Here is a 23,030-nt window from a genome sequence, read left to right as displayed (position 1 = left end):
AGACACATTACTGCCCACAACAAGCTCACAGTCTAGAGGGGGCGATAGGCATTAATATAAATAAATAGATAAATAAATTACAGATGTATACAGATTTATACATATGTGCTGTGGGGATGGCAGGGAGGATGAATGAAGGAGCAAGTAAGAGTGGCGTAGAAGGGACTGGGAGACTACCACAGTGATTATAAATATTCCTTATATACTTATAAATAGCAGTTTAGGTCAGAAGATACTGTGACCATAAGCATTATAAGCATTATAATACCCATTGTTTTAGGGACACATCTGTCTTTAAGCAAAGAACCAGCTTCCCATGAATCCATATTCCAGAGTGACAGTTGGATTATCCTTTGAGTTATCGCTCTTCCCCAGATCAGCTTCCCCCTGTCCCAGTGGCTTCCTGTTTTATTTTGTGTTTTATTGGTATTTGTTAAGAGTTTACTATGTACCAGGCATTGTACTAAGCACTGAGGTAGATTTATTCATTCATTCACTTATTCAGCCGCATTTATTGAGCACTTACTGTGTGCAAACCACTGTACTAAGTAGATACAAGCTAATCAAATAGGACACAGTCCCCGTCCCACATGGGGCTACCAGTCTTCATGCCCATTTTACAGGTGAGATAACTGAGGCATAGAGAAGTGCAGTGACTTGCCCAAGGTCACCCAACAGACAAGTGGCAGAGCTGGGATTAGAACTCAGGCCCTCTGACTCCCAGGCTGGTGCTCCTTCCAATAGATCACTCTGTTCCCCATGCTGTTTGGGCCTGGACGGTTGAACAGAATTTCCCCTTCTTCTCCTCCCCGTCGTCCTCATTCATTCATTCATTCAATCATATTTATTGAGCGCTTACTGTGTGTGGAGCACTGTACAAGTTGGCAACTTATAGAGACGGTCCCTACCCAACAACGGGCTCACAGTCTAGAAGGGGGAGACAGACAACCTCCTCCTTCTCCTCCTCCTCTTCCTCTGCTCCTCACTCCCACATCCCTAACTCCGCTGAACCAAGCTCCCCCCCAAAAGTGGGCAATACCCACAGTGGCACTAGTGGGAGGGAGTCCCTCTCCGGCAGGCACCCCTTGTTTCCCACGCGGGCACTTCCTGTCTGACCCAAATGATCAATCAATCAATCATATTTATTGAGTGCTTACTGTGTGCAGAGCACTCTACTAAGTGCTTGGGAAGTACAAGTTGGCAACATATAGAGACGCGGTCCCTACCCAACAGTGGGCTCACAGTCTAGAAGGGGGAAACAGAGAACAAAACCAAACATATTAACCAAATAAAATAAATAGAATAGATATGTACAAGTAAAATAAATAAATAAATAGAGTAATAAATATGTACAAACATATATACGTATGATATCATCTATACATATGATATTTCTGGGGAGAGGCAAACCTGGGATACCATTACCCCTTCAACCCAGGGTTTTGGCCTCCAAACTCTCCTCGGCTAAGCAAGCCCTGTTTTCCACAAAGTGGCTAGGATCTGTTCTTTCACCCTTCGACCTGATGAGTCAAAACTCCGGTCCCCAGAATGGCCTCACCATTCCCATTTGCCCACCTTCTCTCCCATTGTGTCGTCACTCTTTGGGCATTTCCACTTTACCTGATGGCCCTCTAAAACACTGTCTGAGTAATGATGAGCTGGCACAGAGATGGAGTAGTGCCTCAGCTGAAGAAACACAATTAAGATCCGTAAGTGGAGGAACAACCACACCTTTTCCGAACCTCCACATGCCACTATGGGCTCTCTTTCAGTTCCCCTTTAGTCTCCTCCTCTCCTCACCTGATCCCTCCAGTGTACCCATTTCCCGGGTAATTCCTTTCTGGCTAGCCTTCTGGATTGTTCCATTCTTCAGGAGGTCCAATCAAGGTGGCAGGTCTTGATTCGGTGGTGCTGGAGGCCTGGTGGTGGATCACCTTTGGACTAAAGATCGCATCTTTAATCTAAGATGAGAAGCATCTTGGCCTAGTGGATAGAGCATGAGACTGGGAGTCAGAAGGACCTGGGTTCTAATTCCGGCTCTGTCACTTGTCTGCTGCGTGACCTTGGGTGAGTCACTTCACTTCTCTGTGTTCATTTAATTGACCTGTAAAATGGGGATTAAGATGTGAGCCCCAGGTAGGACAGGGACTGTGTCCCACCTAATTAGCTTGTATTTACCCCAGCGCTTAGAACAGTACTTAACTCATAGTAAGCACCTAACAAATATCATTATTATGATTATATTAAGTGATGGAGAGGGGATTAGAACCCAGGTCCATGTCTTCCAACTCCCAGGCCTGTGCTCTTACAGCTAAGCCATGCTGCTTCCTAGTCCTTCCACTTCACCCTGCTCTTTGTGGCTATGCTAAATGACGATCTCAGGTTCAGTTAATCAATCAAGGATATTTGTTAAGCGCTTACTTTGTGCAGAGCTCTGTACTGTGTCCTTGGGAAAGTACTGCACAGTTGTTAGACACAATCTCTGTCCTCAGTAAGTTTACAGTCTAATGAGGGAGACAGAAAAATGTCACGTAAGTTATGCAACTGATTGAAGTTGCATAATAATAATAAATGTATTTAAGTGCTTACTATGTGCCAAGCATTCACTCATTCATTCAATTGTATTTATTGAGCGCTTACTGTGTGCAGAGCACTATACTAAGCGCTTGGGAAGTACAAGTTGGCAACATATAGAGACGGTCCCTACCCAACCGTGGGCTCACAGTCTAAGTGCTGGGGTAGATACAAGGTAATCAGGTTGTCCCTTGTGGGGCTCACAATTGAGACAATCCCCATTTTACAGATGAGGTCACTAAGGCCCAGAGAAGTTAAGTGACTTGCCCAAGGTCACACAGCAGACAAGTGACGGAGCCGGTATTAGAACCTTTGAGTGCCAAATGCTTGAGAGTGTGGATTAGTGCATGGATGAGGCAGTAGAGAGGGCAAATAGGGTGGCAGGGGATAACAATAATTACGGTAATTATGGTGTTTGTTAAGTGCTTACTTTGTGCTGGGCACTGTACTAAGCACTGGGCTGGATACAAGCAAGTTGGATTGGACACAGTCCCTTGTCCCACATGGGGCTCACAGTCTCAATCCCCACTTTACAGATGAGGTAACTGAGGCACAGAGAAGTGAAGTGACTTGCCTAAGGTCACATAACGGACAAGTGGAGGATCCGGGACCTGGGTGAGAACTCAGTCAGGGAAGGCTTCCTGGAGGAGATGCAATTTCAGTAGGGTCTTGAAGTTGGGAAGAGTCACGTTCAATTGGAAACAGAGTGGGAGGAGGCAGGAGGGAGGGAATGAGCAAAGGATCAACTGTGAGAATTCTCAGCTGTATTCAGTCGTATTTATTGAGCGCTTACTGTGTGCAGAGCACTGTACTAAGCGCTTGGGAAGTACAAGTTGGCAACATATAGAGACGGTTCCTTCCCAACAGCGGGCTCACAGTCTAGAATGGGGAGACTTAATCCCCATTTAACTGAAGGTACAGAAAAGTTAAGTGACTTGCCCAAAGTCACACAGCTGACAAGTGACAGAGCCGGAATTAAAACCCACGACCTCTGACTCCCAAGCCCGTGCTCTTTCCATTAAGCCACACTGCTTCTCTAATGAAAATGAGGGACAGGGATTAGGTTGGTATTAATCAATCAATCGTATTTATTGAGCGCTTACTGTGTGCAGAGCACTGAGATGAGTGAAATCTGCAAGCAGAGTTGCTTAGTTATCAGTCAGTCAATCGGTGTTATTTATTGAGTGCTTACTGTGTGCAGAGCACTGTACAAAGCACTTGGGAGAGTACAGTACAACAGAGTTGATCGACACGTTCCCAAATATTTCTTAGCATTTTATTTCCTCAGCTAACCTTTGGTTCAGTAACTGAATGGGTACATTAGTTGGAAAATTCAGGCGCTAAAAGTACAGGTCCTTGGATACTTCAGGGTTCCCAAGACTGAAATGCCCAAAGGTTTTGCTAATAATAATAATAATAATGGTATTCGTTAAACGCTTTCTATGTGCCAAGTACTGTTCTAAGCGCTGGGGGAGATACAAGGTTATCAGGTTGTCCCAGGTGGGGCTCGTATTCATTCCTTCAATCGTATTTATTGAGCGCTTACTGTGTGCAGAGCACTGTACTAAGCGCTTGGGAAGTACAAGTTGGCAACATAAAGAGACGGTTCCTTCCCAACAATGGGCTCACAGTCTAGAAGGGGGAGACTTAATCCCCATTTAACTGAAGACACAGAAAAGTGAAGTGACTTGCCCAAAGTCACACAGCTGACAAGTGACAGAGCCGGAATTAAAACCCACGACCTCTGACTCCCAAGCCTGTGCTGTTTCCAGTAAGCCACACTGCTTCTCTAATGTAAATGCTAGCCAGAGCAGCTAGGAAGAAAATCAATCAATCAATCAATCAATCGTATTTATTGAGCGCTTACTGTGTGCAGAGCACTGTACTAAGCGCTTGGGAAGTCCAAGTTGGCAACATATAGAGACAGTCCCTACCCAACAGTGGGCTCACAGTCTAGAAGGGGGAGACAGAGAACAAAACCAAACATATTAACAAAATAAAATAAATAGAATAGATATGTACAAGTAAAATAAATAAATCAATAAATAGAGTAATAAATATGTATAAACATATATACATAGTAAAATGGTGCATAAGTCTACTTCGCTCTTATGCTCGAGCTGCCGAACGCTGCTGGCGAAAGTCTAAACACCATGCCAACCTCGTTCACTTCAAGTTTATCCTTTCCTGCCTTAACTCAGCCCTCTCTTCTGCCAGACAAAACTATTTCTCCTCCCTTATTGACACCCATGCCCATCACCCCCGCCAGCTCTTCCGTACATTCAACTCCCTTCTCAGGCCCCCGGTTCCTCCCCCTCCTCCTTCCCTCACCCCCAACGATCTGGCCTCCTACTTCATTAACAAAATTAAATCCATCAGGTCCGACCTCCCCAAAGTCTCTTCCCCCCTTTCTCCAACCCCCCGGCTCTCAACATTCTCTGCTACTCTCCCATCCTTCCCAGTGGTATCCTCAGAGGAACTCTCCTCCCTCCTCTCAAGTGCTACTCCGGCCACCTGTGCTTCTGACCCCATTCCCTCTCATCTTATGAAATCTCTCGCTCCATCCCTTCTCCCCTCCTTAACTTCCATCTTCAACCGCTCACTCTCCACTGGTTCCTTCCCCTCTGCCTTCAAACATGCCCATGTCTCTCCCATCCTAAAAAAAACCCTCTCTTGACCCCACCTCACCTTCTAGTTATCGTCCCATATCCCTCCTACCATTCCTTTCCAAACTCCTTGAACGAGTTGTCTACACGCGCTGCCTAGAATTCCTCAACAACAACTCTCTCCTCGACCCCCTCCAGTCTGGCTTCCGTCCCCTTCATTCCACGGAAACTGCGCTCTCAAAGGTCACCAATGACCTCCTGCTTGCCAAATCCAACGGCTCATACTCTGTCCTAATCCTCCTCGACCTCTCAGCTGCCTTTGACACTGTGGACCACCCCCTTCTCCTCAACACGTTATCTGACCTTGGCTTCACAGACTCCGTCCTCTCCTGGTTCTCCTCTTATCTCTCCGGTCGTTCTTTCTCAGTCTCTTTTGCAGGCTCCTCCTCCCCCTCCCATCCTCTTACTGTGGGAGTTCCCCAAGGTTCAGTGCTTGGTCCCCTTCTGTTCTCAATCTACACTCACTCCCTTGGTGACCTCATTCGCTCCCACGGCTTCAACTATCACCTCTACGCTGATGACACCCAGATCTACATCTCTGCCCCTGCTCTCTCCCCCTCCCTCCAGGCTCGCATCTCCTCCTGCCTTCAGGACATCTCCATCTGGATGTCCGCCCGCCACCTAAAGCTCAACATGTCGAAGACTGAGCTCCTTGTCTTCCCTCCCAAACCTTGTCCTCTCCCTGACTTTCCCATCTCTGTTGACGGCACTACCATCCTTCCCGTCTCACAAGCCCGCAACCTTGGTGTCATCCTCGACTCCGCTCTCTCATTCACCCCTCACATCCAAGCCGTCACCAAAACCTGCCGGTCTCAGCTCCGCAACATTGCCAAGATCCGCCCTTTCCTCTCCATCCAAACCGCTACCCTGCTCATTCAAGCTCTCATCCTATCCCGTCTGGACTACTGCACTAGCCTTCTCTCTGATCTCCCATCCTCGTGTCTCTCTCCACTTCAATCCATACTTCATGCTGCTGCCCGGATTATCTTTGTCCAGAAACGCTCTGGACATATCACTCCCCTCCTCAAAAACCTCCAATGGCTACCAATCAATCTGCGCATCAGGCAGAAACTCCTCACCCTGGGCTTCAAGGCTCTCCATCACCTCGCCCCCTCCTACCTCACCTCCCTTCTCTCCTTCTACTGCCCAGCCCGCACCCTCCGCTCCTCCACCACTAATCTCCTCACTGTACCTCGCTCTCGCCTGTCCCGCCATCGACCCCCGGCCCACGTCATCCCCCGGGCCTGGAATGCCCTCCCTCTGCCCATCCGCCAAGCTAGCTCTCTTCCTTCCTTCAAGGCCCTGCTGAGAGCTCACCTCCTCCAGGAGGCCTTCCCAGACTGAGCCCCTTCTTTCCTCTCCCCCTCGTCCCCCTCTCCATCCCCCCGCCTTACCGCCTTCCCCTCCCCACAGCACCTGTATATATGTATATATGGTTGTACATATTTATTACTCTGTTTATTTATTTATTTATTTATTTTACTTGTACATTTCTATCCTACTTATTTTATTTTGTTGGTATGTTTGGTTCTGTTCTCTGTCTCCCCCTATTAGACTGTGAGCCCACTATCGGGTAGGGACTGTCTCTATGTGATGCCAATTTGTACTTCCCAAGCGCTTAGTACAGTGCTCTGCACATAGTAAGCGCTCAATAAATACGATTGATTGATTGATTGATTCAGGTTTGAAGTCTGAAAGTGGTTGTATTTGAAGAGAAGAAGAGGGAAGAGGATGAGAATATGTTCTGGGAGGGATTAAACCCTTTAGTTAGGGTGGGGTTCATAGAGGACAGAAATGCAAGAACTGATATATTTTAGGCGTGGCTCTATTGAGCTCTTTAGCCACCAGACCAACGACCTAGCAGACCACAAGCTGAATCCAGGCCTCCAACACTTGTTTAGAGACAAAAGAACTTCTTCGTCCCCAAATGAAGACAAACAACAAAACAAGAAAAATGGAAGGCCATATGTATTTGGTTTCATTAAGGAGTCTTTTGTCCTGTAGCCTGTGGAGGCCAAGGGGTCATTGGGGAGCCCCCTGCAAACCCTTTCCAGCTTGGGGATCAATCAATCATATTTGTTGGGTGCTTACTAGGTGCAGAGCAGGAGTTAGAGGTCATGGGTTCGAATCCCGGCTCTGCCACATGTCTGCTGTGTGACCTTAGGCAAGTCACTTAACTTCTCTGAGCCTCAGTTACCTCATCTGTAAAATGGGGATTAAAACTGTGAGCCCCACGTGGGACAACTTGATCACCTTGTACCCCCCCAGCGCTTAGAACAGTGTTTTGCACATAGTAAGCCCTTAACAAATGCCATTATTATTATTACTAAGCAATGGGGATAGTACAATACATTCATTCATTCAATCATATTTATTGAGCACTTACTGTGTGCAGAGCACTGTACTAAGCACTTGGGAAGTACAAGTTGGCAACGTATAGAGACGGTCCCTACCCAACAATGGGCTCACAGTCTAGAAGGGGGAGACAGATGACAAAACAAAACATGTGGACAGGTATCAAGTCGTCAGAACAAATAGAATTAAAGCTAAATGCACATCATTAACAAAATAAATAGTAAATATGTACAAGTAAAATAAATAGAGTAATAAATCTGTACAAATATGCATACAAGTGCTGTGGGGAGGGGAAGGAGGTAAGGTAGGGGGGATGGGGAGGAGGAGAGAAAAAAGGGGGCTCAGTTTGGGAAGGCCTCTTGGAGGAGGTGAGCTCTCAGTAGGGCAATACAATAGAATTAGCAGTCCCATTCATTCATTCATTCAATCGTATTTATCGAGTGCTTACTGTGTGCAAAGTACTGTACTAAGTGCTTGGAGAGTAAGAAATAAAGAGAATTACACACATTCCCTGCCCACAAGGAGCTTCCAGTCTAGAGAAGTTGGCGTGAGATCTGGGCTCACAGGGACATCTCTCCCAGACTGACTCCACCCAGCCCATACTCTCCCAAGCGCTTAATACACAGTAAGAGCTCAATAAATACAATTGATTAATTGATTGATTGATTTATCGGCAGCTGAGCACTTAGCTGAACCCAGCAGGGTGTAGGGGGTGGGGCTGGTGGAGATCTCACCAGGTTGACCTCTGATAATAATAATAATAATAATTTTAGTATTTGTTAATCGCTTACTATGTGCCACGTGCTGTTCTAAGTGCTGGGGGAATTACAAGATAATCAGGTTGTCCCACATGGGGCTCACAGTCTTAATCCCCATTTTACAGATGAGGTCACTGAGGCACAGAGAAGTTAAGTGACTTGCCCAAAGTCACGCAGCTGATCAGTGGCAGAGCCGGGATTAGAACTCGTGACCTCTGACTCCTGAGCCCACGCTCTTTCCACTGAGCCACGCTGCTTCTCTAGACTGTGAGCTCAGTGTGGGCAGGGAATGTCACTGTTTATTCTTCTATCGTACTCTCCCAAGTGCTTAATACAGTGCTTTGCACAGAGTAAGCGCTCAATAAATATGATTGAATGAATGAATGAATGTATACCACCGGGGGTCCAACACTCCCAAATACCGCCATCTTCTTCGGCAGCTTGCCAAGTTTTTCATTTCATTCTGAAAATCTACACTGTATCATTCCATCCTCATGATTCTGATAGCGTTTAGTACAGTGCTCTGCACACAGTAAGCGCTCAATAAATACGATTGATTGATTGATTGATTTTTGAGCTTTGTCGCTGGGAAACAGTTTAGTCGCTCAGAGCCGGGAGCGACTGGTTCCCGCCGAGCTCCCATGAGACCGAAGAGGGTCAGGAACTCCCATCCTTTTCCCTCCCTATTAGGAATTCCTTCAAATCGTCCGACTCCCAACTGAGTTCAGTTCCTCTCTCCTTTCCTTTGCCAGCCGAGATGCCCCGCCAGTTCCCCAAACTGAACATCTCCGAGGTCGATGAGCAGGTTCGCCTGCTGGCAGAGAAGGTGCTCGCCAAGGTGCTCCGGGAAGAAGACAGCAAAGATGCCCTGTCGCTGTTCACGGTGCCCGAGGACTGTCCCATTGGGCAAAAAGAGGCCAAGGAACGGGAGTTGCAGAAGGAGCTGGCGGAGCAGAAGTCCGCGGAGACAGCCAAAAGGTGGGTAGAAGGACTCTGCTGTTTGGAAAGTTGCTTTTTCTTTTTTTTTTTTTTTGGTTTGTTTGTTTTGGGTTTTTTCTGATGGTATTTAAGCGCTCACTAGTTGCCAGGCACTGTATTAGGCGCTGCGGTAGCTACAAGATCAGCAGGTTAGCCACTGTCCACGTTCCCCTTCATTCGCTCATTCAGTTGCATTTACTGAGTGCTTACTGTGTGCAGAGCACTGTACTAAGTGCTTGGAAAGTACAGTTCGTCAACAGATAGAGACAATTCATTCAGTCGTATTTATTGAGCACTTACTGTGTGCAGAGCACTGTACTAAGCGCTTGGGAAGTACAAGTTGGCAACATATAGAAACGGTCCTTACCCAACAATAGGCTCACAGCCTAGAAGTGGGGAGGACGGACAACAAAACCAAACAAGTAGGAAGGTGTCAATACCATCAGAATAAATAGAATTCTAGCGATATACACCTCATTAATAAAATAGAATGATAAATATGTACAAATATGCACAAGTGCTGTGGGGTGGGGAAGGGGGTAGGGCAGAGGGAGGGAGTAGGGGTGATGGGGAGGGGAGGAGGAGGAGAGGAAAAGGGGGGCTCAGTCTGGGAAGGCCTTCTGGAGGAAGTGAGCTCTCAGCAGGGCTTTGAAGAGGGGAAGAGAGCCAGTTTGGTGGTTTTGAGGAGGATGGGCATTCCAGGCCAAGGGTAGGACGTGGGCCAGGAATCGATGGAGGGACAGGCGAGAACTAGGCACTTTGAGGTGGTTAGGGGCTCACAGTCTTAATCCCCATTTTACAGATGAGATAACGGAGAATAATAATAATAGTAATAATGATGGTATTTGTTAAGCACTGTCTCTTTGCCAGGCACTGTACTAAGCGCTGGAGTGGACACAAGCAAAACTGCGCTCTCAAAGGTCACCAATGACCTCCTGCTTGCCAAATCCAACGGCTCATACTCTGTCCTAATCCTCCTCGACCTCTCAGCTGCCTTTGACACTGTGGACCACCCCCTTCTCCTCAACACGTTATCTGACCTTGGCTTCACAGACTCCGTCCTCTCCTGGTTCTCCTCTTACCTCTCTGGTCGTTCTTTCTCAGTCTCTTTTGCAGGCTCCTCCTCCCCCTCCCATCCTCTTACTGTGGGAGTTCCCCAAGGTTCAGTGCTTGGTCCCCTTCTGTTCTCAATCTACACTCACTCCCTTGGTGACCTCATTCGCTCCCACGGCTTCAACTATCACCTCTACGCTGATGACACCCAGATCTACATCTCTGCCCCTGCTCTCTCCCCCTCCCTCCAGGCTCGCATCTCCTCCTGCCTTCAGGACATCTCCATCTGGATGTCCGCCCGCCACCTAAAGCTCAACATGTCAAAGACTGAGCTCCTTGTCTTCCCTCCCAAACCTTGTCCTCTCCCTGACTTTCCCATCTCTGTTGACGGCACTACCATCCTTCCCGTCTCACAAGCCCGCAACCTTGGTGTCATCCTCGACTCCGCTCTCTCATTCACCCCTCACATCCAAGCCGTCACCAAAACCTGCCGGTCTCAGCTCCGCAACATTGCCAAGATCCGCCCTTTCCTCTCCATCCAAACCGCTACCCTGCTAATTCAAGCTCTCATCCTATCCCGTCTGGACTACTGCACTAGCCTTCTCTCTGATCTCCCATCCTCATGTCTCTCTCCACTTCAATCCATACTTCATGCTGCTGCCCGGATTATCTTTGTCCAGAAACGCTCTGGACATATCACTCCCCTCCTCAAAAACCTCCAATGGCTACCGATCAATCTGCGCATCAGGCAGAAACTCCTCACCCTGGGCTTCAAGGCTCTCCATCACCTCGCCCCCTCCTACCTCACCTCCCTTCTCTCCTTCTACTGCCCAGCCCGCACCCTCCGCTCCTCCACCACTAATCTCCTCACTGTACCTCGCTCTCGCCTGTCCCGCCATCGACCCCCGGCCCACGTCATCCCCCGGGCCTGGAATGCCCTCCCTCTGCCCATCCGCCAAGCTAGCTCTCTTCCTCCCTTCAAGGCCCTGCTGAGAGCTCACCTCCTCCAGGAGGCCTTCCCAGACTGAGCCCCTTCTTTCCTCTCCCCCTCGTCCCCCTCTCCATCCCCGTCTTACCTCCTTCCCTTCCCCACAGCACCTGTATATATGTATATATGGTTGTACATATTTATTACTCTGTTTATTTATTTATTTATTTTACTTGTACATTTCTATCCTACTTATTTTATTTTGTTGGTATGTTTGGTTCTGTTCTCTGTCTCCCCCTTTTAGACTGTGAGCCCACTATCGGGTAGGGACTGTCTCTATGTGATGCCAATTTGTACTTCCCAAGCGCTTAGTACAGTGCTCTGCACATAGTAAGCGCTCAATAAATACGATTGATTGATTGATTGATTGATTGAGTTGGACCCCATCCCTGTCCCATGTGGAGCTCACAGTCTCAATCCAATTCAATTCTCAGTTCTCAATTCTCAAGTCTCAAGTCTCAATTCACAGTCTCAATTCTCAAGAACAGAGCTTTGCCCATAGTAAGCGCTTAACAAATACCATTATTATCGTGGCTCAGTGGAAAGAGCACAGGCTTTGGAGTCAGAGGTCATGGGTTCGAATCCTGACTTCATCACATGTCTGCTGTGTGATCTTGGGCAAGTCACTTAACTTCTCTGGGCCTCAGTTACCTCATCTGTAAAACGGGGATTAAGACTGTGAGCCCCACATGGGACAACCTGATCACCCTGTATCCTCCCCAGCGCTTAGAACAGTGCTTTGCACATAGTAAGCGCTTAACAAATGCCACTTATTATTATTATCCTCATCTGTAAGATGGGAACTGAGGCCCAGAGAAGCGAAGTGACTTGCCCAAAGTCACACAGAAGTGGCAGAGCCGGGATTAGAAACCAGATCCTCTGACTCCCAGCCTGGGCTCTTCCCACTAGGCCACGCTGCTTTCTTGCAACACGCTTCGAGGGGTCAACCCCTTCCGTCCTCGACTGGCTGCCAACAGCACCAAGGGAAGTGCTTCTAAAAACATCCTTGGTGGCTTCTTATCTGTGACAGCGGCGCTGGCTGATATTAATGAGCTGTGGGTTGACGTTGGCCTCCTCCCGTCATTCCTTTGTTTGTTGTTACACCTCCCGGCCGGGTTTCCCCTCGGTAGGCAGTTCTCAAGGGTTCTCACCTTCTCCTGCTTCAGAACCTGAGGTTTCAAGGGAAGGATGAGGAGAAGGAAGGAGACATCTAGGACGTTCAAATTTTTTTTTTTAATGGTATTTATTAACTGCTTACTATGTGCCAGGAACTGAACCAAGGCCTGGGGTAGAAATAAGATAATCAGGTCAGACGCAGTCCCTGTCCCACAGTCTTCATCTCCACTTTACAGATGAGGTAACCGAGACACCGAGATGTTGAGTGATTTATATTAACATCCGTCTCCCCTCTAAACTCACTGTGGGCAGGGAATGTGTCTGCTAACTCCCAAGAGCCTAGTACAAGATAAATACCATTGATAATGATGACCTTGCCCGAGCTCATGGTGGAGTTGGGATTGGAACCCAGGTCCTCCGACTCCTAGGCCTGTGCTCTTTCTACTAGGCCACACTGCTTCTCAGTCATCATCATCATCATCAATCGTATTTATTGAGTGCTTACTATGTGCAGAGCACTGTACTAAGCGCTTGGGAAGTACAAATTGGCAACATATAGAGACAGTCCCTACCCAACAGTGGGCTCACAGTCTAAAAGTGGTTGAGTGATTGTGAGAAGGATCAAAGAATTTACCAAAAACCAGCCCTTTGGGGTCAGTCAACCCCACTCATGACCATCCTGGCCCATTAGTTGGGGGTTTTGGCCCAGGATGTTGCCGGGAAGTCAAATGAAACTGATTTATATGTGAAGGAGCCTGTCATTCAGGATGTTTCTACACGCAGTTTCCACAGAAAGGTTGAGCAACCGGTGGTTGTTGAAAAATAAGCAGACCGTCACCTCTGCATTCTGCTGCTTTCCTAGCAGATCATGGGTGGAAATTCCAGCCTGTTCCCGATTCCATTCTTGCTTCCATTCTCGGGAAAAGTAAAACAGAAGAGGGCTTTGGGTTTTCCTCCCTCTTTCCCTTACCATTCCATCACTTGTGCAATTCAGGGGAACAAAGCGGAAAGCAGACCAACCATTGTGGTGCTTATTAAGTGTTTATTAGAATAATAATGGTGTTTGTTAAGTGCTTATTATGTGCCAAACACTGTTCTAAGCGCTGGGGTAGATACAAGGTAATCAGATTGTCCCAGGTGGGGCTCACAGTCCTAATTCCCATTTTCCAGATGAGGTAACTGAGGCACAGGGAAGTTAAGTGACTTGCCCAAAGTCACACAGCTGATAAGTGGCAGAGCTAGGATTAGAACCCACAGCCATCATGTGCCCAGCACTGTGCTAAGCACTGGGGAAGAGACAAGAAGCAATGTGACTTAGTGGATTGAGCATGGGCCTAGGAGTCAGAAGGACCTGTGTTCTAATCCTGGCTCTGCCACCTGGCTGCTGTGTGACCTTGGGCAAGTCACTTAACTCCTCTGGGCCCCAGTTACCTCATCTGTAAAATGAGGAAAAGAGTGTGAGGCCAAAGTGGGACAGGGATCCAACCTGATTAACCTGTATCTGCCCCAGCACTTAGAATAATTATTATTACTATTATCATTATGATGCTGATGTCTGATATGGAGATCAGATGCAGTCCCTACCCCAGATGGGACTCACCGTCTTAGAGAGTGAGAGAGCAGGTATTTCATCACCGGTTTTACAGATGAGGAAACTGAGGCTCAGAGAAGTGAAATGACTTGCTCAGGTTCACGCAGCAGGCAGGTGGTGGAGTTGGGACAAAGAGCCCAGTCTCCTGACTCTCAGTCCTGGGCCCTTTCCACTAATAATAATGATGGTATTTGATAAGCGCTTACTATGTGCAAAGCACTGTTCTAAACGCTGGGGAGGTTACAAGACGATCAGGTTGTCCCACGGGGAGGCTCGCAGTTTTAAACCCCATTTTACAGATGAGGTAACTGAGAGAAGTTAAGTGACTTGCCCACAGTCACACAGCTGACAGTTGGCAGAGCCGGGATTTGAACCCATGACCTCTGACTCCAAAGCCCATGTGCTTTCCACTGAGCCACGTTGCTTCTCTGAGCTGCACTGCCTGTCCACCTCAGTTGGGTTGGAGCCAGGGTGGTGTGTGCAGTCACCTATAGCTAATGGAAAGAGGAACTGGAGCCATCTCACTGAGGAAGCTCATGCCAGCCCATGGGGCAGGTTCAGTTTAAGTACATGAAGTTGCGTCTCATTTTTGAGGCCGCCTCCCAGCTTGCTGTGTGGCTCAGATAAATTAATGGGACCCTTTTCATTCATTCATTTAGTCGTATTTATTGAGCTCTTATGGTGTGCAGAGCACTGTACTAAGTGCTTGGGAAGTACAAGTTGGCAACATATAGAGACGGTCCCTACCCAACAATGGGCTCACAGTCTAGAAGGGGGAGACAGACAACAAAACCAAACATGTGGACAGGTGTCAAGTCATCAGAACAAATAGAATTAAAGCTAAATGCACATCATTAACAAAATAAATAGTAAATATGTACAAGTAAAATAAATAGAGTAATAAATCTGTACAAACATATATAGAGGTGCTGTGGGGAGGGGAAGGAGGTAGGACGGGGGGATGGGCAGGAGGAGAGGAAAAAGGGGGCTCAGTCTGGGAAGGCCTGTTGGAGGAGGTGAGCTCTCAGTAGTGCTCCCTTTTAGCACGGGAGCCCAGTCTTAGGAAATGGGAGAGTTCAAATCAATCTATCAGTCATATTTATGGAGTGCTTACTGTATGCGGAACACCACACTGAACGCTTGGGAGAGTACAGTATAACAGAGTTGGTAGACACATTCCCTGCCCACTGTGTAAGCTCACTGTGGGCAGGGAATGTGTTTCTTTATTGTTGTACTTTCCCCAGTGCTTAGTACAGAACTCTGCACATAGTAGGTACTCAATAAATGCGATTGAATGAAAATACGATTGAGTGAATGACCGAGTTCCATCCGTAAATGGATTTCAACCTTTCCAGTTTAAAGACCCCGCAAGTGATATCTCCCCATGTTCTTCATCAGTAAGAACTTTTGCCGGGAAATATCGAAGGCCTCCTTCACCCCTCAATTTTCCTCCCAGCAGCCACAGTCGTCAGAGAAATCCATAGGGGTGGGCAGGATAAGGAAAAGTCACTGAGGTTACTTTACCTGAGAGGATAGCTGCCCCCAAGTTTTTTATTTTTTTTAAATGGTATTTGTTAAGTGATCATAATCATCAATCATCATCAATCGTATTTATTGAGCGCTTACTGTGTGCAGAGCACTGTATTAAGCTCTTGGGAAGTACAAGTTGGCAACATATAGAGACAGTCCCTCATGCACTGTACAAAGTGCTGGGGTAGATACAAGCTTATCAGCTTGAACACATTCTGTGTCCCACATGGGGGGTTCACAGTCTTAATATCCATTGCTTACTGATGATATAATTGAGGCACAGAGAGTTGAGTGACATGCTGTACCCACTAAGCCACCCTACTTCTTTAGTCTTCCTTCCACAGCTCCATCATCTGGCCTTTCCCCATCCTTCTGGATCTTAAATAATAATAATAATAATGATGATGGCATTTATTAAGCACTTACTATGTACAAAACACTGTTCTAAGCACTGGGGAGGTTACAAAGTGATCCGTTTGTCCCACGGGGGGCTCACAGTCTTAATCCCCATTTTGCAGATGAGGGAACTGAGGCCCAGAGAAGTGAAGTGACTTGCCCAAAGTCACATAGTTGACAATTGGCGGAGCCGAAATTTGAACCCATGACCTCTGACTCCAAACCTGTGCTCTTTCCACTGAGCCAAGCTGCCTCTCATGACCTAGACCTAAAAGGAGGAGAAAAGGAAGGGAAGGGCCAGAACTGGGCCTTGTGGATCATCACAGACCTTGTAGACTGTGAACCCACTGTTGGGTAGGGACCGTCTCTATACGTTGCTGATTTGTACTTCCCAAGCGCTTAGTACAGTGCTCTGCACACAGTAAGCTCTCAATAAATACGATTGAATGAATGAATGAATGAATCACAGTTAAGAGGATGGAAGAGGAAAAGAGGAAAGAAAAGAGAAGGATGGTCAGAGGCAGGAGGAGGGCCGGAGAGACAAAACTGCCCTTGGCACCAAGGCCAGAAGGAGTTTTGAGGAAGAATCAATCAATCAATTATTGATCAATCAGTCAATCAATAATCAGCAGGGTCCTGGACAGATGAGGGGGTCAGGAGACTCTGTGTGTGTGTGTGTGTGTGTGTGTGTGTGTGTGTGTGTGTGTGTATGCTTGCATGTGAAACAGAGATATGTGAGAGATGTGAGAGAGCAAGAGAGAGAGACATTTTTGAAGGCACATATCCTCCAGGAGGCCTTCCCTGACTAAGCCCCTGTTTTCTTTTCTCCCACCCCCTTCTGTGTCACCCTGACTTGCTCCCCTTGTTCTTCCCCCGTCCCAGCCCCACAGCACTTATGTACATATCTGTCATGTACTTATTTATATCAATGTCTATCTCGCCCTCCCTCGCCCAGACTGTACGCTTGTTGTGGGTAGGGAATGTATCTGTTTATTGTTGGATTGTACCTAAGTGCTTAGTACAGTATTCTGCACACAGTAAGCACTCAACAAATATGACTGAATAAATGAACAGGAAAGAGACCCTGTTTCCTGGAGAAAAGGAATCTGTTATCCGAATGCTCTACCCAAAACTAGTTCGATCCCCTTTTACGTTTAACTTCAAATCAGTGATGATGAACAAACTGGGTCAAGAAAGGTTGAAGAACGTTGGAAGCTTTCCCAATGGGGTCTCCCACTAGCAGTCTGAGTGCTTAGTACAGTGCTCTGCACACAGCCAATGCTCAATAAATACCACTGGTTGATTTATTGAAGTTGGCCAACTGAATAGTTCAACAGGATAAGGAGAGCAGGAGGCTAGTCTTATCCTCTGGCTCACAAATACACTCCCACTCACTGCCCTGAGGGGTGGGCTGACTTTATCCCCCTTGACCGTATTTTCCTCTTGTAATTTAGGCTGGAGAGTGATCTCATCTTGTTAAGCCCTAGGAGATTACTGAACAGATTACCTGCCCTTCCCCAAGGATAACATATTTAGTTACCGGCTCTCAGCTCCAGAGAACACTTGAATCAACTAATTACCCTTTAGATCGTAAGCTCGGTGTGGGCAGGGATTGTCACTGTTTATTGTTGTAGCGTACTTTCCGAAGTGCTTAGTACAGTGCTCAGCACACAGTAAGCACTCAATAAATACTAATGAATGAATCAATCATATTTATTGCACACTTACTGTGTGCAGGGCATCTAACTAAATGATTGGGAGAGCACAATACAAGGGAATTGGCTTCCCTCAAAATTTCTAAGCAAAACTCTCATCTAAAATGCTTTATCTTCAACCCTTTCCTTGGCACGCATTTTAAATTCTAGAACGTAAATAATAAGGAAAACAGACCCTCTTGTAAGGAGCCTGCACCCCTGTCGACAAAAAGCAAAATAAGCCTGCAAACGTGTAATGGGCTAATGAGCTAATTGACTCAAATCATCAGAGTTAAGCCTTAAAGCTCAATTGAATTTTTTCTTTTAAACTGGTAAAATGTGTATATCTCTTCGGGTATTCTAATGATCATACTGAAGATCATTTGAGAAAGACATCCTTGAAAACCCTCCTAAGGAGTCATCTCCTCTGGGAGGATTGTCAAGATGATTCCCTCCTGTTTTTCTCATCGTGCCACCCCAACCCATCAGCCACTGCAGCATTTATCTGACCATTTATTTGTTATAACATTTGCATGTACTTTATCTGCTTTCTCATTCTTACCAATGCCCTATTAATTTTTGTCTTCTGTCTCCCCCGTTCATTTTTTTTAAGGGTATTTGCTAAATGCCTTGTGCCAGGCACTGTACTAAATGCTGGGATAGATACAGTCCATGTCCCACTTGGAGTTCCCAGTCTTAATTCCCATTTTACAGATGAGGTAACTGTGGCACAGAGAAGGTAAATGACTTGCCTAAGGTCACACAGCAGACAAGTAGTGGAGCCGGGATTACAACCCAGGTCTTTCTGACTTCATAACAATGATGGCATTTGTTAAGTGCTTACTATGTGCAAAGCGCTGTTCTAAACGCTGGTGGGGGGGATCAGATTGTCCCACGTGGGGCTTACAGTCTTCATCCCCATTTGACAGATGAGGTAACTGAGGCCCAGAGAAGTGAAGTGACTTGCCCAAAGTCACACAGCTGACAAGTGGCAGAGCCGGGATTAGAACCCATGACCTCTGACTCCCAAGGCCAGGCTTTTTGCACTGAACCATGCTGCTTCCCTTCCTGCCCTTACTCTATCTGCTAGCCTACACTGCTTCTCAATTTAAGGTTGTAAGCTTCTTGAGAGCGGAGATCGTGTCTTTATTTCTTTTGTATCATCAATTATATTTACTGAGCGCTTACTATATGCAGTGGACTGTACTGAGGGCTCGTTTTGGGCTGGTTATGGGCAGGGAATGTGTCTGCTAATTCTGTTGTATTGTACTCTCCCAAGTGTTTAGTACGGTGCTCTGAACATTGTAATAGCTCAATAGATACCATAGATCGCTGACTCTTATGGTATTTTTCAAGCACTTATTATGTAACAGCCTCTGTACTAAGTGGTGGGGTAGATACACCCTAATCAGGTTGGTCACAGACTCATAATCTTAATCCCCCTTTTACCGATGAGGTAACTGAGGCCCAGACAAGTGAAGTGACTTGCTGAAGGTCACACAGCAGACATTTGGCAGAGCCACGATTAGAACCTGGGTCCTTCTGACTTCCACGCCAGGCTCTATCCATTAGGCTACACTGCTCCTCCCAAGTTGGTTTCTTGTTCAGGCTTGCTGCTGCTACTGAGTGGGCTGCCGGCCCCGTGTGCGGTTGTGGCTGAAAAGACTGATGAATGACCAGCGGTCCTTCTCACACTGGACACGTCGATACCACCCTGGTAATAGCCGCCACAACTGCTGGAAGGTCTGCCGAACCTCATCACTCTGCAGATCTCAAAGCTCTCGTAGTTCTCACGGTAATCTCGTAGAGAAGCAGCGTGGCCTAGTGGATAGAGCACGGGCCTAGGAGTTAGAAGGTCCTGAGTTCTAATCCCAGTTCTGCCATTTCATTCATTCATTCCTTCATTCCATTGTATTTATTGAGCGCTTACTGTGTGCAGAGTACTGTACTAAGCGCTTGGGAAGTACAAGTCGGCAACACATAGAGACGGTCCCTACCCAACAACAGGCTCACAGTCTAGAAGGGGGAGACAAACAAGAAAACAGAACATGTAGACAGGTGTCAAGTCGTCAGAACAAACAGAATTAAAGCTAAATGTACATCATTAACAAAATAAATAGAATAGTGAATATGTACAAGTAAAATAAATAGAGTAATACATCTGTACAAACATACATACAGGTGCTGTGGGGAAGGGAAGGAGGTAGGACGGGGGGATGGGGAGGAGGAGAGGAAAAAGGGGGCTCAGTCTGGGAAGGCCTCCTGGAGGAGGTGAGCTCTCAGGAGGGCTTTGAAGGGAGGAAGAGAGCTAGCCTCGCGGATATGTGGAGGGAGGGCATTTGTCAACTGTGTGACCTTGGGCAGGTCACTTCACTTCTCTGGGCCTCAGTTACCTCAGCTGTAAAATGGGGTATTTACCCCAGCCTGGCACATGGTAAGCACTTAACAAATACCATTATTACTACAATTATTATTATCATTATTATTATCTTGCCTCAGAAGCTACCTGAGGCCTAGACCCACAGTGAACTGCCTGAACTTTGAGGGCTGCTTTCCCCATTTTGTCTGTTTCTTACTGTTGTTTCAAACCACCAGTGGTATGTATTGAGCACTTGCTGTGTGCAGGGCACTATACTAAACACTTGGGAGAGTACAACCCAATAGAGTTGGTAGACCCAAACCCTCCCTTCAATAAATCAGTCAATTGTATTTATTAATAATAATGATGGCATTTGTTAAGCGCTTACTATGTGCAAAGCACTGTTCTAAGAGCTCAGGGGGTTACAAGGTGATCAACTTGTCCCACGTGGGGCTCACAGTCATCACCCCCATTTTACAGATGAGGGAACTGAGGCGCCGAGAAGTTAAGTTGACTTGCCCAAGGTCACACAGCAGACATGTGGTGGAGCTGGGATTCGAACCCATGACCTCTGACTCCAAAGCCCGTGCTCTTTCCACTGAGCCACGCTTCTTCTCTGATTAATAATAATCAGAATAATAATGGTACTTGTTAAGCGCTTACGATGTGCTCAGCATTGTTCTAAGTGCTGGAATAAATACAAGTTAATTAGGTTGGGCACAGTTCCTGTCCCATATAGGTCTCACAATCCCCATTTTACAGATGAGTTATTTGAGGCACAGAGAAGTGAAGTGACTTGCCCAAGGTCACACAGCAGACAAGTGGCAGAGCTGTGATTAGAACCCAGGTCACTATGAGTCCCAGGCCCACGCTCTAACCACTAAGAAACATTGCTTGAATGCATACTGTGTGCAGAGAACTGCACTAGCTGGTAGACACAATCCCTGTCTTAAAGCAATCAATCGATCCATCGGTGGTATTTATTAAGTGCTTATCAAGTGCAGAGCACCGTACTCAGGGCTTGGGAGAGTACAATTCGAGTTGGTAGACACGTTCTCCGCACGCAGGGAGCTTACCTGAGGAGGTTACAGTCTGATGTTATTGCTCAACGGTTCCTAGCTCTGCCATGCTGTGTGCTTATGTGCTTATTGTGCTGTTTTCTGCCCATCCTGATTGCTTAATACCTCCTCCCTTCCCTCCAACCTGATGATGCCTCTTCCCATTTAATGTTGAATGTGGTAAGTGATATACTGGGTTGTGATGTGAATATGAGGTGCTGACGAAACCGCTTTAAGAAGCTAAGTGGGACTTTTGTGTCCAGAGAAGACTGGACATGGTCATTCATTTGCAGCATATAGAAGCAGCGAGGTCTAGTGATAAGAGCGCAGGCTTTGGAGTCAGAGGTCATGGGTTCAAATCCTGGCTCCGCCAACTGTCAGCTGTGTGACTTGGGGCAAGTCACTTAACTTCTCTGTGCTTCAGTTACCTCATCTGTAAAATTGGGATTAAGACTGTGAGCCCCCCCGGGACAACCTGATCACCTTGTAACCTCCCCAGCACTTAGAACAATGCTTTGCACATAGTAAGCGCTTAACAAATACCATCATTACTATTATTATTTATCTGCTGTGTGACCTCGGGCAAGTCACTTAAACTTCTCCTTACCTCAGTTTCCTCATCTGTAAAAATGGGGGATTAAATCCTACTTCCTTCTATCTAAACTGTGAGCCCTATTTGGGACAGGAACTGTGCCCAAACTGATATTCTCATATCTACCCAGTATTTAGAATATTGCTTGGCACATAGAAAGCACTTAACAAATACTGTAATTCTTCTTCTCCTTCTTCTTCTTCTTCTCCTTCTTCTTCTTCTCCTCCTCCTCCTCCTCCTTCTCCTTCTCCTTCCTCCTTCCTCCTTCCTCCTTCCTCCTTCCTCCTTCCTCCTTCCTCCTCCTCCTCCTTCTTCTTCTTCTTCCTCTCTTATTTTTAGTTTAAAGTTTGAATCCCTTTTGGCACTATATCCGATCTGTTTGCCTCCTTGAGGATGGGCCCTGCCTCTTTTTCCCGATGGAGCTGAATGCCAAAGTATTTTTTTCCCAAGCCATGATGCACAAGATAGTATAAGTTTCTACAAATAACAACGGGACTTGACACTTGCTGTCTAGTCAGATTTTAAGTATCGCCATAAATTTGAGTCAGCATTCAAATTTAGTTCCGTCATGAGTTAGGTGATGTTTGGCCCTTACATGAACCATGATCCCTGCCCTCTGGGGAGGAGAGCCGGGAGCATGGGAACTTCCATTCCACCGGGACTCCCCCAAGCTCAGCTGAATGTGACTTGGGGTCTCCGCCGGCATCACGGTGCCCCTCCCTGCCCCAAGTCTTGGGGAGAGATTTGGGTCTTCAGTGCCTGGGGAACGCCGAAACTCCCTTGCTTCTTGCTGTCAACACCCGCAGGCATTGATGGTGACGTTCAGGAGGATCATTATCATTCCTGACAATCAGTAGCTGGGGAAATACTTGATGACCAAGATCATGGCAATTTAGGTTGTCACCGGGGAAGAAATCCTTCCTGGTGTCTGACTTCTACCCTGCTGTGAACAACTACCCCAGCGGGGCGACGCATGAAAGGGAAGACTGCTGTCTTGCGTGTGGTCTTCTCCTGAGCCCTGGAGTGGGTCTCTTCTCTTCTTGGCTGCCATATTTCCCGGGATTTACTTTTCATCCTCTTTACCTCGAGGGAACAGTTCCTAACGGGCCCGTGTTGAGTCCGGGGATGGGGCAGAGGTGACGTCTCGGAGGGCCGCGGGCGTGATGCCCGATGATAGAAATAGGAACGAGGCAAGAGCAATCCACAGACTCTTTCTTTCCCTTCATGGAGCTGTCATGCAGGATGCTTCAGGTAAGCGATGTCCCTGGGATTCTGTCTCTTTTCTGAGCCCATCTCCTCCCTGGTATGAGGGAGAGGGGGTT

At 47.0% G+C, this 23,030-nt stretch overlaps 1 protein-coding gene across 1 annotated transcript in view; it reads left to right on the top strand.

Annotated features, from left to right (window-relative positions):
- Positions 1 to 23,030, top strand: part of AMPD3 (adenosine monophosphate deaminase 3) — a 121,950-nt gene that overhangs the window by 27,740 nt on the left and 71,180 nt on the right. Inside the window, exon 2 of the mRNA XM_038765039.1 lies at positions 9,106 to 9,331. Within this exon, the coding sequence (XP_038620967.1) occupies positions 9,111 to 9,331 (221 nt within the window). The 5' untranslated portion in view covers positions 9,106 to 9,110. The remainder of the gene's footprint in view (positions 1 to 9,105; positions 9,332 to 23,030) is intronic.

The sequence above is a fragment of the Tachyglossus aculeatus genome, chromosome 22, assembly GCF_015852505.1.
Source record: "Tachyglossus aculeatus isolate mTacAcu1 chromosome 22, mTacAcu1.pri, whole genome shotgun sequence".
In the NCBI taxonomy this organism is placed as follows: Eukaryota; Metazoa; Chordata; class Mammalia; order Monotremata; family Tachyglossidae; genus Tachyglossus; species Tachyglossus aculeatus.
Note: the sequence above shows the minus strand (reverse complement) of the source record. Positions and strands in the feature narration are given on the sequence as shown.